This window comes from Rhinolophus sinicus, chromosome 5 (genome assembly GCF_057876585.1).
Source record: "Rhinolophus sinicus isolate RSI-liver-muscle chromosome 5, RSI-T2T, whole genome shotgun sequence".
In the NCBI taxonomy this organism is placed as follows: domain Eukaryota; kingdom Metazoa; phylum Chordata; class Mammalia; order Chiroptera; family Rhinolophidae; genus Rhinolophus; species Rhinolophus sinicus.
Window position 1 is genome coordinate 93,011,985 of NC_142505.1, and position 15,953 is coordinate 93,027,937.

Here is a 15,953-nt window from a genome sequence, read left to right on the forward strand (position 1 = left end):
AGGCAGTTTAAGCAGGAGCTTGAAAGAGCACATTTGGCCAAACTCGGGGCTTTTTTTCTTCTTTTAAAAAACTTCCTTCATCTTCCTCAACTTAAGAAAATGTCACCTTTCCTGTAGGAGGCAGTTTCAATAAGAGATGTGGTTATCAGATAATGTGGAAGGCAGGAGGCAGGCACTCCAAATGGATAAAAAGTTTACACTGACAAGAGGACCTCATTTTCTCTCTTTATTTTTATTTTTTATTGCTTCTGTTGCTGAGGAGGGCAGGCAAGGAAAGAGAGATGCATCAACTAAACTACTGAGTCTAGATGCAGGAAAGGGACATCTGCAGAGGTTAAGTTTACACTTTGAAGCAGATGAAATTAGGATACAGGATCTGTGATACGAACTGGTGAGCACCTTTGAAAAAGAACTGAGTTTTTATTTTTAAATTTCTAAAAATTATTTTTGAATACGCAATATGGGCATCTGATATAAAATACATGAGGGTGAAAACAGTGTACAGTAAAAAGTCTTTTTTCATTCCTCCCCAGTGAGCTTGTTTATATAAATACAAACACATATGTCTCTCCCTTCTTTAGAAGCAGCACCCCATATGTGCTTATTCTGTTCCTTGCTTTTGTCACTTAACACTCAAAAGTTGAGATTGTTTCATATCGTACCTTTAAGTGATACCACGTTCTTTTTAATGGTTGCAGGCTACCCCATTGTATAGATGTGCCATACCCTATTCAGCCAACAAAGGACCATGTGTTAATTATTTTTCCCTGCCTATTCCTTGCACAGTGCAAGTGCTCAATAAACATTTAATGCTTGCTCACAAGCAAATTACATTTTGTACAACTTGTTCATGTTTTTCCTCATCTCTGCTTTCAGAGGTACCAATTATTTTTTTCAATATTCCAGGTATTTAGATAATGTATGTATTCCCCGGTGGACCAAGTTTCTCTATGTACTGATCAAACCTCGCTACCTAACTTCCAAAGCCCACCTTAATCTAGTTGCTGTCCAGTGAAATTAACCCTCACTACTTCCTGCTTTTTAATGCTCTAAGTATCACTTGCCATGTGCAGACTTTCCCCCCTTATTTTCTGTTATCTCTACCTCCATCTCATTGCTTATAATGATGCTCCCACCCCAAATTTCCTTCCTGGTCCTGTTCACTATTCTGCCACTGGTTTTTTGTTTTTCGTTCTTTTCTTTTTCTGAACTGTTTTTCGCTTATGTGGTCAGCACTCCCTAGAGTAACGGGTAATATTTTCTATAATGATTTCAAATAGAAGCTTTATGTATCTCCATGGCACTAATAACTCTGGCACATGCAAGTTCTCAGTAGAGTTGGCATAAATGAGAATCTTTCCCCAGTTCTCCTGGGTTTTCTCTCCATCCTCTCTTTGAGGAATTGCGCAGCTTTCTTGCTATTTCAAAGTTGTGTAAGACCTCATTTCCCTATTGGCTGATCTCTTTTAAAGAAAGTGCTCTTGAGAAATCCTGAGATCCTGGAAGGAGGCAGGTCACAGTTCAGCCTGAGAACAGCCAACCCCCAGCTTTGTGATCTCAGCCTCCCTGAGTCTCAGTTTGTACGATGGAGTGAGATGGATCAGTAGATCTCTGAGGCCCCTCCCAGTTTTAATGTCTGATCATCTGGAGTTGAGATTTATAACTGTGTTTAAATTTGTCTGGAATATAACCCTTATCCCATACCCCAAAACGAACACATCTGGTTAGAGACTTCCGAGACATTCTGAAGCCTTTGGGTCGCATAGCTCCTAGAATATTACAAAGTGTTATTGATGTTCAAAAGAAGATGCTCAATACTGGTCATATATATATATATATATATATATAAAAATTACCGAGGTTTTGAGATCTGGCTGTAACATCAGGATGCTGGGTTTGTCGTATGTAACACTAGGGAGAAGGAGAGAAAGCAAGAGAAATTTAGAACTGACTAGAGAGTCCCAAAGGACAAGGTTTACTTTTATCTATATTAATGTGCTTATCTGTTCTCTTTCTATAGGCTGAGATCTGTATAGCAGAGATCAACTTTCTTCTTTGTAAAGTACTGAATATTCACTTAGCAGCCTCAGAGAGTTTCACAGTAACAGTAATCAAAAGATGTAGTGGCTACAGATAGAGTTCCAAAATGGCAGAAGAGAAAAACAATATGTATATATATATGGTGGCAACTAATGCTCAACCAGAATCACCTAGTAAAATTACCTAAATTGTCACCTAATATTTCCTTCCATAGGCAACATATTTACCATGCCTGAGAGAAGCTAGCTTTCTTCTCTTACCAAATTTAGTGTAATTCAAATTTAAAAAGTAAAATGTCTCTGCCTTTACTCCATTCTCTGTCCATAGCAGTCAAAATAATCTTTTAAAACATAGATCAGGTCATCTTATGAGTAAAATCCTTCTGGTTTCCCAACGCACTTTGAAAAGAGTACAGTTTTAAAGCCTCCTAGACCTTGGCTGACCTGGCCTCTGCTTTCCTCTGCAGCCTTTCTACTGTGTCTTCTCTCCCCCTCTCCGAAGCTGCCCTGGCCTCCTTTCAGTACCTCTAACACCCAAAACTCATGTGTTACCCTCTGCCTGAAATGTACTGCCTCTCTCTCTCTCTCTCTCTCTCTCTCTCTCTCTCTCTCTCTCTCTCTCCCCCCCCCCACCCCCCTTGGCTCCTTCTTGTCCTTTTCATCTCTGCCTAAATGCACCTTTTTAGAGAAGCCTTCTTTGACATCTAAGTAGTTTCCCCTATCTTCCCCCAATCCAGTTATTCTGTCACTTTACTCCACGAGTTTCCTTTATGATAGTTATCAAGGTTTCTCATTATCCTTTCATTTCTTACTTGCATTCGTTTACTTGTTTGTCAGTCCCTGCCACCAAAGGTTAAGCTCCACAAAGCCCGCAACTATTTCATTCACCAGAGCATCCTCTAGTGTCAGCATGAGGCCCTGCGCATAGCAAACGGCCCACAAACAAAACTCTATGAACAGCTAATCCCATATTGAGCTAGGAATCAGAAGTCTCAAATCCTAGTCCTATCTCTGGGAGCTAGGTGACCTTAAATTATTTACTTACTTTTCTGTGAAATTAGGGGAAGGCATTCATTAGAATATCTTTATGGATCCTCTCAGCTTTGGAAGTTTGACGATCTATGATTATTATTGGTAGACATTGAAATGTGACTTTAGTAGACTCTAAGGGAGAAGGCACATCAAAGAAAATAAAATGAGACGAATAAAATAGATTTGATGTCTATTTCTGGATTTTAAAAATTGAACTCTGATCTCATCAGCAGTCAGAAGGTTGTCAGGTTGTAATCAACAGATCAAAATAATACTCAAATGCATAGTCATGAAACATGATACTTCTTTATAGTTAGGGGATGTTTGATCATCTATTGATAATTTTCAAGAGTCAGAAGGTTTTTCTATTATGTAGGAAAAGCAGAGGCAACACACTGCAAAAGCAGGAAGTTAACCCAAACTATACCAAGAAAAGAAGTCAGCTGGGTGCATTCTTTAGTTGAATGTAAAGATAAATATATAATCTGATAAAAGACAACACGATACAAGTGACAGACCTTGGCTACTTCTGCAGGAATGGGGAGAGCTCTCTAAAAATGGAATTAATTGACAGGTACATAAGTGTGTCAGCACTCGAAGGGATATAAAGATTTTTGAGACTTGGGCTCAGAGGGTGATTTACAGTGGTACTATATATACCTGGAGGCATTTACCTTTTTCCCCATTTTCAAAATATTTCAAACCCAAATACTTATATTAAATTTTATCTTCCTAACCATGTTATACTTTAAGAAATGCATCTTGTTAGATTTATTTAGAATTGGAAAAAAATAGAAAGGCTTGGCTGGCTAAGGATATCATCCTGTCTGGTTCTTAAGGAGACTCATTTTACAACCAGTGTTTCTCAATTTTTTTTTTTTAACCAATACCCTCCCAGCTTAGAAGATATGTTCAAGCCTTACTTTCTATACTTTGTAGTTCAAACACAATAGTTTATTTTCAAGTATGAAGTTATATTATTGAACATATTTTTCTCCAACTGCCCTTTCATTCATTTGGGGCCTTCCTTCCATTGAGAATCAGTGATTGTTCTAATTTTGTAATAGCCTAAGTGCAGCATAAAATCCATTGTTTATGACAAACACTTCAACACCTCCTGAACTACAAGCTGTTTGTTTGTTTTACATTTATCTTCAATAACATGAGAAATAAACATCCTGTTCTGGGTGAAGGGGTTGAGGGGATGGAGATGGTGTGTTTCCTGTTTGATTGTTTCCGTGCACACCAGGCCTGAGTGCTGCGGAGGAGAAAAACAAAATTCCAAGAAGGGGATGTGAAGGCTGCTCTTCATGGACTAGCTCCTGATGATGCTGTCCTTTCCTGAACCTAATTACAAGTGGGTGAAAGGATACTAGAAACCCCACAGGGCCGGGGGAAGGGAACGTCTTGCCTGCTTTCTTCATCCCAGTATTGCTCAGCAGAATGACTCTTTAAGTGGGCAGCATAGCTAACAAACTTTGAATATCTCAGGGATAACAAACTGAGACGGCCAGAAACATTTATTGAACACACATATATTTTCCTCAGTGAGGGTGTGTTTTTCCCATTTATTAATACAATCACCTTGTTTAATAGTTATTCATATCCCTATGTTACAGATAAGGAGAAAGACACTCATTTGGAGGGGGCGGGAGTTCAGGAAGTGCATTTGATGCTCTACCCTGAGGGCTGGGGTGGGGGGTCCAGCTCCTTGGAGAACAGCTTTCAGGAATGCACTTTGAAACTGCCGCTGAAGACCAGCTCGGAAATGGAAGTAGGGTTTTGGAGAATCCCCTTAGGGGGAAATGCTTAAAAGTAGGAAGGCACAGTGACTTGGGGTGAAAGCATTCAGGACTATGACAAGCAGCTTGCTTTGGGACGTCTGCACCTTCTCAGGGACGGGGGAGTGAGAGTAACAATGAGGACCGCATGGAATTGGTAGCCGCGTGCAGGAAGGCAGTGCTTTGTCTTCTTTCCCACTGCTGGAGACGCATTTGAGCCTGATCAATCGCTACAAAGGACAGGCGTAGGCAGAGCCCTTTTTCCAAGCAGGATTTACAGGGAATTAAGGGCCTTGGGGACCTCCTAGGCTAGACCTGGGCCCCAAAGCTCTTGCAACGAAAATCTGTCGAGCTTGCTTAGCGTGTCAGGTCTCGGAGCTTCTCGGAAGGCGTGCTTCCCCCACAGGAGGCCGCGTCTCCTTTGTAACTCGAGCAAGGCCTCGGCGGGCCGGTTGCTATGGTAACGCTGCTCGCCCGGCTTGGAGGCCTGGAGGATGGAAGCAAGCCTTGGCGGGCGTCACCCAGATCCAGTTTGGGGGTGCTGCCCCCATCCCTAACTGTTTGCCAGGAAGGAAGCTGTGAGGTTTGTAAGTGAGGGGTTCAGGGGGCCGCATTAGTACAGAGTGAAGGGTTGGGTTAGGATCTCTCTCCACCAACCTTCCCCCAAGACCGCTAAAGAGTTGAAACTTCTTCAAAGCAGGGAGGAGGGGGCATTGTAATTTGGGATTTGGTCGGACGGGCCACGCCCACCCGGGAAGGGAGCTAGTTCTAGAACACGCCCCTTCCCTGGGCTCGCGGAAGGAGAAGCGAAATGGAGTAGGGATCAAGATTGAATTGAGTCAGTGCAACTAATCTCGCGAAGGCCTAGGGCCGACCGGGTTTCGCCTGCGTCCTCCGAGGCCACCCCGCCCTCCCTTTTTCGCGGGGCCTTCTTAGTTTTACGCCTGCGTGCTTGCTCCCGCGAGCTCACGGGTTGGGAGAACGCACGGAATCGCCGGGGCGCGCAGAAGGGGCGGAGTATGCATGGTCAGGCGCGCGCGCGTCGGGAGTGACGCGAAGGAGCCGGCGAGTCGGGAGGACCGGGTGGCTAGAGTGGTACGGTCAGGTTATTTGGTGGGCGGTGCGTAAAGCCGTTCTAGGCACGAGGGAGCTCATCTCACTGTCCCGCTCTATCCTAGGAGCGGATCCGGGGCAAAGGGAGGAGAGAACCGGGTCAGGGGCCGTTGCCGCCGCCGCGGAGTCCGCCTACCAGCCGGCCAGCCCGCGCTTCGCGGGCCTTGCTTGTCAGGTAAGCGGCCCGCGCTTACCAAAGAGAGGAGCGTGAGATGAGCGAGGGTGGGAGGCCATCCGGGCCTGTGAGAGGAAGAGGAGTGGGGACATGTTGAGAAGGCTGTGCGAGACGAGAAAGAGGCCCATAAAATAGTAGTAATAATAACCACCACCACCACACAATAATAGTATTCTAGTGGTGTGTGCCAAGACTTTACAAAGCAACTTAAATATGCTTCATTCTGTTTAACCTCTACTGCAGGCCTCCGAGGGGTCTGCTATTAAACCCATTTCACACGGTAGGAAAACTGAGGCACGAGGGAGGGTAAGTAATGTATGCAAAGCCTCATAGCTAGTCTGCAGCCTGACTTCGAAGTTAGGTCTCTCTGGCCGTGAGGCCTGTAATTTTAATATTTTCGCTTTGCACACAAAAGGGGGGTGGTGGGGAGGAGAAGGGGAGGGATGAGTGTGAAGTGGGAGGGAGATCCAGAATGGGAAGAGTACACGAGTTTGGAACCTTGCAGACTTCTCCCTTCTTGGTGGCTCTGCCACTTTTCCCTGCTGTTCTACGGTTTAACGAACCTGAGCCGGTGCTCTGGAGGCGCCAACTCACGGGCATAGGCCCCATGGGTGGTTTTAAGAACTGTTTGAGCTGCAGTTCAGTCCAGTGTAGTACCTTTTGCAAAGTGTTTTTGTGGGGAGGAGGACACAGGCGGCGGCGATCACCGCGGCCGTGTATAGAGGACCCTCTTCCAAGTTGCTGCCATTTCTAACTTGTAAGGTGCTGCTGCTTCCTTTTCCATCTTGTCCATGCGCTGCAAAGCCTTTGTCCAATCCTCTAGAAAGAGGATGCAATTACTGTTTTCTTGCACACTTAGGAAACAACCCGGAAAACCAAACATTCTTTTCCCAAGCAAGGCCTGGTACTCTGGGTTGCTGGTGGAGAAAGCTTTCAGGTGGTTGTATCATTAGTTGCCCTTCAGAGCTCTCCTGAGTAAATAAGGAGCTTTGTTTTGGAGTAGTTCTACATTATAGGTCATCAGGAACGATCTGAAGCAGTTTGTACTATAGATCAGCACCTCAGTAATTGGTGTGTGTGTGAGTGTGAGAGAGAGACCTTCTTGCACGGTTTAGTGCTGGGAAACAACAGGTATCAATGAGTGCTTGTGTTTTGCTTTCATAGGGAGTGTGGTAGCCCATGTGGAGTTCGTTGAAAGTCAGCCTGTGAGGCAAACATTTAATGAGATCAAATTTATCCTTAGAAATTCCTTAGGAAGTTGCAAAGTTGGAGATGGCTGACCTGTTTCCCAGTAAATCCAGGAGAGTTGGTTTTTCCTTCAGCTTTGAGACTTGTTTCTGTTTCTTTGGTTGCAAGTCAGATGAAGTGATTAGGTTACCTTTAGGGGCTGTGTTTCACAAATACACAAATGTGAGTGGATAGTCATTCTGCACTGAGGTGCACTGAGATGCTGGCCCTGCTAGGTTTCAAAAGAGGAAGACTAATAGGCAGTATGTGGTTTCCATCGCAGGCTCAGTGTGAAGCATGTGCTCACTGAATGGAAAGTGGCAGGCAGAATTGCTGGCATTATTTACTATTATTATTTCTCTTTTTTGGCTAGCATATCCAGTAATTTATGCTAAGTTTAATGTGCATAATATTCCTTTTCAGTTTTTGAATGGCACCACATTTAGGGGTTTGCAAGCTGTTGTCTATTTCCCCACAGTTTTCCTAGATAAGGGTTTGGGTGCAAGAATCTTAACATATTTTTGCCAGTGGTCTGCTTTTGAGTTTCCCATTTGTCAGATATGTATATAACAATGGTTACTTTTTTAACTGTGTTAAGCTTTTTATAAAACATTCTCTTGAAAATGGAAGTCGTGATATTGCATTTTAAAATTAATATCTCTGAATTTCAGTTTCTTACTTATAAAATGTAGAGGACGATAGCCTTGCACAAAGTTGTGAGGAGTTTTTTCTCCACTGTTACTTTGAGGCAAAACCCTACATTTTGTATCATATCACCTATAAATATTTTACATTATCTCTAAAAGATAAGGACTCTCTTTTAAAAACCATTTTAAAATGGTTTGGTGTTACAGTATAACACCAAAAAAGCAAACAAAACAAAACCCCACCCACAAAACCCCAGAACAAAAAAGAAAAAACACAAAACTAGTCAGTCATTGTTCAGACTTCTAATTGTCTCAAAAATCTTCTAATTGTCTCAAAAATATAATAGTTTTTATCCCCCCCCAACAGTTTGTTTAAACCAAGATCCAGCTAAGGCCTATGCATTTTGATTGGTTGATATGTCTCCTGAGAATCTTTTACTTTAATTTCCTGCAATTTGTTTGTTGAAGAAGCTGGGTGGTTCTGTGTTTTTTTCACAATAGTTTCTGGATTTTGCTGATTGCATTTCAGTGGTATCATTTAACATGTCCTTTTGTCCTCTTTATTTCTTGTAAATTGGTAGTTAAATCTAGAGGTGTGGTTAGATTCAAGTTAGATTTTATTTTGGCAAGACTACAATTATGCGCTGCATAACAATGTTTTGGTCACCGATGGATGGGCCATGTATAACGGTGGTCCCATAAGATTGTAAGGGAGCTGGAAAATCCCTACTGCCTAGTGACGTCATAGCTGTCCTAACATTGTAGGGCAGTGCGTTATATGCTTATGATGCTGGTGTAAGCAAACCTTCTGCACTGCCAGTCGTAGCACATATGGTTTTGTACGGTACATTATACTGGATAATGATAATGAATGACTGTTACTGGTTTGTGTACTTACTGCCATACGTTTTACCGTTATTTTAGAGTGTACTCTTTCAACTTACAAAAAAAAGTTTGAAAAAAAGTTTGCTGTAAAACAATGTGCTGTGTTACACCTGCAGCAGCCTCACACATCTGGTGTTTTCTGCTTCTCCTGATTGCATCATTTTCTCTTGCGCTTGATTTCATCTTGTTTTGTGCAGTAACATGCAGGTTTGTCGCCCAGGAGCAATAGGTGTGTAGTAGGCTATGCCATCAAGGTTTGTGGACTCGCACTCTGTGATGCCCGCACAGGATACATTTCTGTTTCTCAGAATGTATCCCTGTGTTCTGTCTAAGAGACACATAATGCCTGCTTGTCTCTTTTTCTGATGGATGACAGCCATTGTGATTATTTTAACAACTTTATGTATAATTTGCCTATTATAAAACTCGCCCGTCTTAATGTAGCGTTCAGTGATTCTTAGTAAATGTACTGAGTTGGGCAGTCATGACTGTAATTGAGTTTAGAAACATTTCCATCACCTCAGTAAGGAACCTCATGCCCATTTTCACTTAACCCCCAGTCCTATCCCCATCCCATCACTGTAGTCTACTTTTTGTCTTTCTAGAGTTGCCTTTTCTGCTTACTCCATATAAACGCCACATGATTATTGCCCAAATCTATAAATTCATTAGGAGACATAAAATGGTGATATTCTGTCATTTGGTATTCATTTGTCAACTGCATAACTTCTATAAAGAAAAACTTTTCCCTCAGCTTTTGGTTACTTCTAGGTACAGTTTATATAGGAAAGACAAGATATGTATTTTAAAAATAAGTTGATTCACTAGCATTCTCCAGCGGTGACCAATTAAGTGTATTTTCTTAGTTCATTATGAACTCATGAATTTAAACCTCTCTGGAAAGTTTTAATACACTGTAGTAATTATCCATAATGAGCTTCATATTGTCTTTCTTCGATCAGCAGGACCCTCTTCAGATTGTTTCCTGAGTTCTTTTGACACAACCTTAAGAGTGTCTTAGCTGGAGACCCTAGTTCTAAGAGTTTAGTGTAAATACCGAATTGTCCTCTTTTTAAGCCTGCTCTTTGCTGTGTGGACGCCAAAGGCATTTTTGCTTGCTTCCCTTTTATTACTTTTGCTCTTAGGGAAATGTCTCCAGGAGTGATATACTCACTTCCCCTAAAGTAATTTATGGTGGCGTTCGAAATGACATCAGAAAGGAAGTGCCTTGTTTCAGTTAGAGAACTAAGGAAGTGAAGTGGCACAAATTTAACAGTATTAGTGGGCATAGAAATGATTTAAAAACCTTAAGCACGGTTTAGAATCTAAAATTCTGAGTCCCAACATTTTCTTGATTATGGTCAGATAGTAAATTCCACATTCAGTCAGAACTTATGCCCTTTTCTGATGTTCATTATTTGTTCATTCAAGCCATTCATTCATGCCCATTGCGTACAGAATGAAAATAAGAAGAAACAAATTCTGCCTTTAAGAAGTGTACACCTATATTTGTTAGAAAGATACCACAGCCCACTTAAATTTCAGAGTAATTATAGTAAGTCTGCGGTAACTTCGGGGACATATGTTGAAGTGTAACGTGCCTTGAATAAATGGAATCTTTGAGGGTTGCTGACAAACCGACAGGTTGATTTCTTAGCAGTTCCTCAGAGAAATGAAAACACTTGAGAATGCTACTTTTGTTTTCCAGATTCTTACTGTATCTGCCTATCTTGATGATAGAAAGCCAAGATTTTCCTTGCCTCTGTCCTTTGGAAATCGCTCACGTTCATTTTACTGTTTCTAGAAATTTCCCCTGTGAATGGAGACACTAGGGCCCATTCAACATCGTGTTGAGGGTCCATGTGGTGGGGTGGCCTTTTAAGTAAATGCCCTGATGATAACCTCCTTTTCAGCTCTTCATAGCTGAGTAAGCGTCTCACGTTGAATTTATTGTGATACCAGCATTGCTCTGAGGCTGCCCCATGCTGAGTTTGTCTTACAGAATACTCTTCCCTCCGGTTTCCTCCCGCAGTGTACACTATAAATCGTCCTGATTTTGGTTGAGCTGTTGATACCTGCCATCTTCTCTATCTTTATTGTTGAATTGCTGCTTGTTTCTTTACAATTTATGTGTTTAAAATATGCATTTATAACTCAAATTCAAATTTTTCTTATGGTTGTGAAGGTTGAAATTAGCAAGTGGGATTGTTTTACCACTTAAATCCCTATTTGCACAAATCTAACGAGGCACTGTGTTAAGTTAGTGAATTGCCTCTAGTTTTGACTTTTGAATCGTAGGAAAAAAGAATTTCCTTTTCTGGAAGGTGGTGGGGGGAGTCCCATGCTCATATTCATCATATAGGTGTAAAGACTAAGTGTGAGTTTAGGTCCACATTCCTTCAGGCTTTCAGAAATCCCATGTGCATTTAAACTGGCCAAAGTGATTCCTTTAGAAATAGTTCCATGATTTGGTCTATGAACGGAGTGCTATGAAAGTTATGGATAAGGACATACTTGTGGTCACAGGGACTATTTTCGTCTTCAGTTTAGGTATTCTGGAGAGGGTTGAAAACTGGGTTAGGGTAGTGATTTTACTTCTGTGCTAAAGGGAAACTTGGGCAAAAGTTTCTTCAGGTTTTTCTTTTTCTCCCCCCCCCCTGCTTATTTTAATTTGGGTGCCATTCGAAAATCAGGTTTCTTAATAATTTTAATTTCTTTAGGTTAAAGAACTGTGAATGTGTGTGTAGAATAAATGTAATAGTCTTACTGTTTTAGCTTAAATGGGTGAAGTGATGGTAAAATATTGTTTCGATGCCTTTGCTTTATTGACATCTTATACCACGGTGTGAGTTTATGTGATTGCAAAATGTGTTTTTGAACCTAGATCAGATCAACCATTGGCTTGCCCTCTAACATACTCAGCTGAAAGCGACATCTCAAGTTGATTCAGGATGCCTGCAGCCCTGGTAGAGAACAGCCAGGTTATCTGTGAAGTCTGGGCCAGCAACCTAGAAGAAGAGATGAGGAAGATCCGAGAAATCGTGCTCAGTTACAGTTACATTGCCATGGTAAAGAGCTTATGGACTTAGGGAATACTTAATGTGAGATCTTGAAATAAATGACTATACTAAAGTGATGGTAAATTAAACATGATGGAAAGTTACATTGCTTTTATGAAACCTCAAGGTAGCCCGAATGTCTGAGAAGGATGTAACCTCTACTGTCTTAGATTTTTTGTACTGTTACTCTGTTCGAAAGTCTTTAAAGCAGAAGTATGTCAACCCATAGGGCACATCTGTCCCAGAGATACGGTGAATATGTATAGTGTTTAAAATAGTTTTTTTTTTTTAAAAGATTTTATTGGGGAAGGGGAACAGGACTTTATTGGGGAGCAATGTGTACTTCCAGGACTTTTTTCCAAGTCAAGCTGTTGTCCTTTCAATCTTAGTTGTGGAGGTTGCCGTTCAGCTTCAAGTTGTTGTCCTTTCAGTCTTAGTTGTGGAGGGCGCAGCTCAGCTCCAGGTCCAGTTGCCATTGCTAGTTGCAGGGGGTGCAGCCCACCATCCCTTGCGGGAGTCCAGCCGGCAACCTTGTGGTTGAGAGGACGCGCTCCCACCAACTGAGCCATCTGGGAGGCAGCTCAGCTCAAGGTGCCGTGTTCAATCTCAGTTGCAGGGGGCAGAGCCCACCATCCCTTGCGGGACTCCAGGAATTGAACTGGCAACCTTGTGGTTGAGAGCCCACTGGCCCATGTGGGAATCGAACCGGCAGCCTTCTGAGTTAGGAGCATGGAGCTCTAACCACCTGAGCCACTGGGCTGGCCCTAAAATAATTTAAAAATTTGTTGCCAGGGGCCAGCCTGGTGGCTCAGGTGGTTGGAGCGCCGTGCTCTGCAGAGGTGGCAGGTTTGATTCCCACATGGGCCAGTGAGCTGCTCCCTCTACAGCTAAGATTGCGAACAATAGCTTTTCCTGGAGGTGGGCTGCCATGAGCGCTCGGTGGCCGGTGTGAGTGGCTGGCAGCCGGCGAGAGCTGCTGTGAGCTGCTGTGAGTGGCCAACCCACTACCAGCGACCAACTGCCTCAGCGTGGGGGAGAGCAAGGCTCATAATACCCGCATGGGCCGGGGAGCTGTGTCCTACACAACTAGACTGAGAAACAACGGCTTGAACCGTAGTGGGGTGGGGAGGTGGAAGAAAGGGGGGGAATTTGTTGCCAACGTTTAAAAATCAAGAACTCACTTAAATTACAGATTTTTGCCATCTCTGGAAAAATTGGGGCAATCTGGCAATTAGAGGGTCCACATTCCTGCCTGACTGAGTGGCTAGAGAGGGAGTTGTGTATCATGGTGATATAGGCGCCTCTTTTAGAGGGGCCATGTACTCCAGTTTGCTCCTGTCCCCGTTACTCATAATCATTTTAATACCCAGTCTGCTTTACTCCTTTACATGAGCTGCCTGGAGTTTGTGACTCTTGCTGTAGAGATTATAGAATTCTTTCTTTGGCCTGGCATTTAGTACTCCCTATGATCTTGTTCTTTACTCAAGCTAAATATGGCTGTTTGTTGTTTTTTTCTGAATGGCTGTTTCACTTCCCTATTTTTATATTTTTATTTATATATTGTTCTCAACCTAGAATTTTTTTTTTTTAATTTTATCGGGGAATATTGGGGAACAGTGCGCCCTTCCAGGGCCCATCAGCTCCAAGTCGTTGTCCCCCAATCTACTTGTGGAAGGCGCAGCTCAGCCCTAAGTCCAGTTGCCGTTTTCAACCTTTAGTTGCAGGGGGCACAGTCCACCATACCATGAGGGAATTGAACCAGCAACCTTGTTGTTGAGAGCTTGCGCTGTAACCAACTGAGCCATCTGGCTGCCCTAGAATGTTCTTAATTGACTGTATATCTACCTATCGTTACCCACTTCTATTCACATCCTGCATAGAATCTCTCAGGTGTTGTGCAGAGCTTCATGATTTTAGAGCTGTAGATGTCAACAAGATCAGTATTTTAAGATAGATTTTTGTGCTCAAGCTTGGGGCTTGTCACATAACTTTTATAAATTGAGGTAGAAATTTTGTTTTATGAATGATCAATTCAGCATCCACTGGTTTGTGAAACTTTATGATGAGAGATTTTTTTCCTTTTCCAGGACACAGAATTTCCAGGTGTTGTGGTACGACCAATTGGTGAATTTCGTAGTTCCATAGATTACCAGTATCAGCTTTTACGGTGCAATGTTGACCTTTTAAAAATTATCCAGCTTGGCCTTACATTCACGAATGAGAAGGGAGAATATCCTTCTGGAATCAACACTTGGCAGTTCAACTTCAAATTCAACCTTACGTAAGTGTCAGAGACACTTCTCAGTGTTATTCTTGTATCTGCTACATTTGTGCAGACTGTCATTTCTAACTGATTTTATTCATTTTAAGTTTGGTTTCCATGGAACGTAGGTAAGGAAGCGTTGGAAGGAGCGTCAAGCAGAGCATGGACTAAGGAATCTCAGAAAGTAAAGCTACTCATAAAGAACTCTTATAAATCAACATTAAAAAGACAAGTAATCCAATTAAAAATGGGCAAAATATCTGAATAGACATTTCTCCAAAGGAGATACACAAATGGCTAATAAGCCCATGAAAAGACAGTGATTCAACACTGGTTCTAATTTAGTGGAAAAAATTAAGATTATGGTGGTTTTCTTTCCAGTTGTTTATCCTAAATTTATGTGAAAAACAATTGAAAGGAAAATAGTGAAATTTAGTGGAAAATGAGTTATTTATTTCCCTAAATAACTTATTTATGTTATAACTTATGTAGTATTCTAAATATTCCTGTGTTTAAGTTAATGAGTATATCTTTACAGTGGAATATTATGCCAGAGATACAAAGACTGTGGTATATCTATGAGTATTGATCTGGAAAGATGGTCTATGGTATGTAGTTGTAGGGATGGAGGTGTGTATGTTTAGGCAGAGAAAATAGTCTGCAAGCTTATATTAACCAGGTGTTAACAGTTATTTCTGTGGGTTAGCATTATAATAAGAACGTGAAGTTTTTTTTCATTTTCTGCTATCTGAAACATTTTTGTATTGGTTGATTCTGTTTTTCGTTAAACAGTGAGAAAATGTGGATCTTTTATAATCAGGAAATTTATTTTATGGGGGGAAATCCCACTTTTCTATATAGTATAGAGATAAAGTCATCTGCTTTGCATGCTTGCTGGAATACTGGAAAGAATTAATTGGTCTATTCTTAAATTATGAAAGCATTTCGAGAAAAGTTCTATAATGATAAGGTGATAGTAATATATTATTGCCTACTACTTCTGTACAGTATCCATCAGTTAAGAAGCGAATACCTTCTTTTTTAGCGAGGACATGTACTCTCAGGATTCCATAGATCTCCTTGCTAACTCAGGACTGCAGTTTCAGAAGCATGAAGAGGAAGGGATTGACACATTGCACTTTGCGGAGCTGCTTATGACATCAGGGGTGGTTCTCTGTGACAACGTCAAATGGCTTTCATTTCACAGGTCAGTCCCAGAGAATGTGTGTATCTCTCGATTTGGGAGCGGGAAATTGAATTCTTACGTTATTTTTGCAGTCCTATTGTCTGTTCTGTTGGTCACTAACAGTTATGGAGTTGAAACTGTTACTCATCTTTTAGTTTTTAAAAAAATACTTTGGGACAGCCGGTTAGCTTAGTTGGTTAGAGCGCGGGGCTCTGAACAGCAACGTTGCCAGGTCGATCCCCGCTTGGGCCACCGTAAGCTGCGCCCTCCACAATTAGATTGAGACAATTACTTGACTTGGAGCTGATGGGTCCTGGAAAAACACACTTAAATAAATGAAAAAGTTAAAACAAAACAAAACAAAACACTTTGGAGTTTGTACTAGTTTGTCTCACATAGTATTAGGCTCTATCATGTGGCTGTCAGGAGGAAATGCCAGGTGGAAAGATGGAGGGTGGGGAGAGTTGACGCACTTGGTTGTCTTTTTCTTGTCTTTTACGTGATTGGCCTGGAGTTTCCTATGTACCCAAAAGCGAGATTGCCCTT

The 15,953-nt window shown here is 41.8% G+C and overlaps 1 protein-coding gene across 4 annotated transcripts in view; it reads left to right on the forward strand.

The window, feature by feature from the left end:
• Positions 1–5,416: 5,416 nt before the first annotated feature.
• Positions 5,417–15,953, forward strand: part of CNOT8 (CCR4-NOT transcription complex subunit 8) — a 48,271-nt gene continuing 37,734 nt past the window's right edge. For 2 of the 4 annotated variants that reach the window (XM_074313827.2, XM_019750386.3), the window contains exons 1-4: positions 6,006–6,140; positions 11,784–11,967; positions 14,046–14,239; positions 15,267–15,428. In XM_074313827.2, the coding sequence (XP_074169928.1) occupies positions 11,851–11,967; positions 14,046–14,239; positions 15,267–15,428 (473 nt within the window). In that variant the 5' untranslated portion in view covers positions 6,006–6,140; positions 11,784–11,850. Of the gene's footprint in view, positions 5,436–5,928; positions 5,948–6,005; positions 6,141–11,783; positions 11,968–14,045; positions 14,240–15,266; positions 15,429–15,953 lie in introns of those variants that run through there. The other 2 variants (XM_074313826.2, XM_019750388.3) reach the window with 2 other exon arrangements.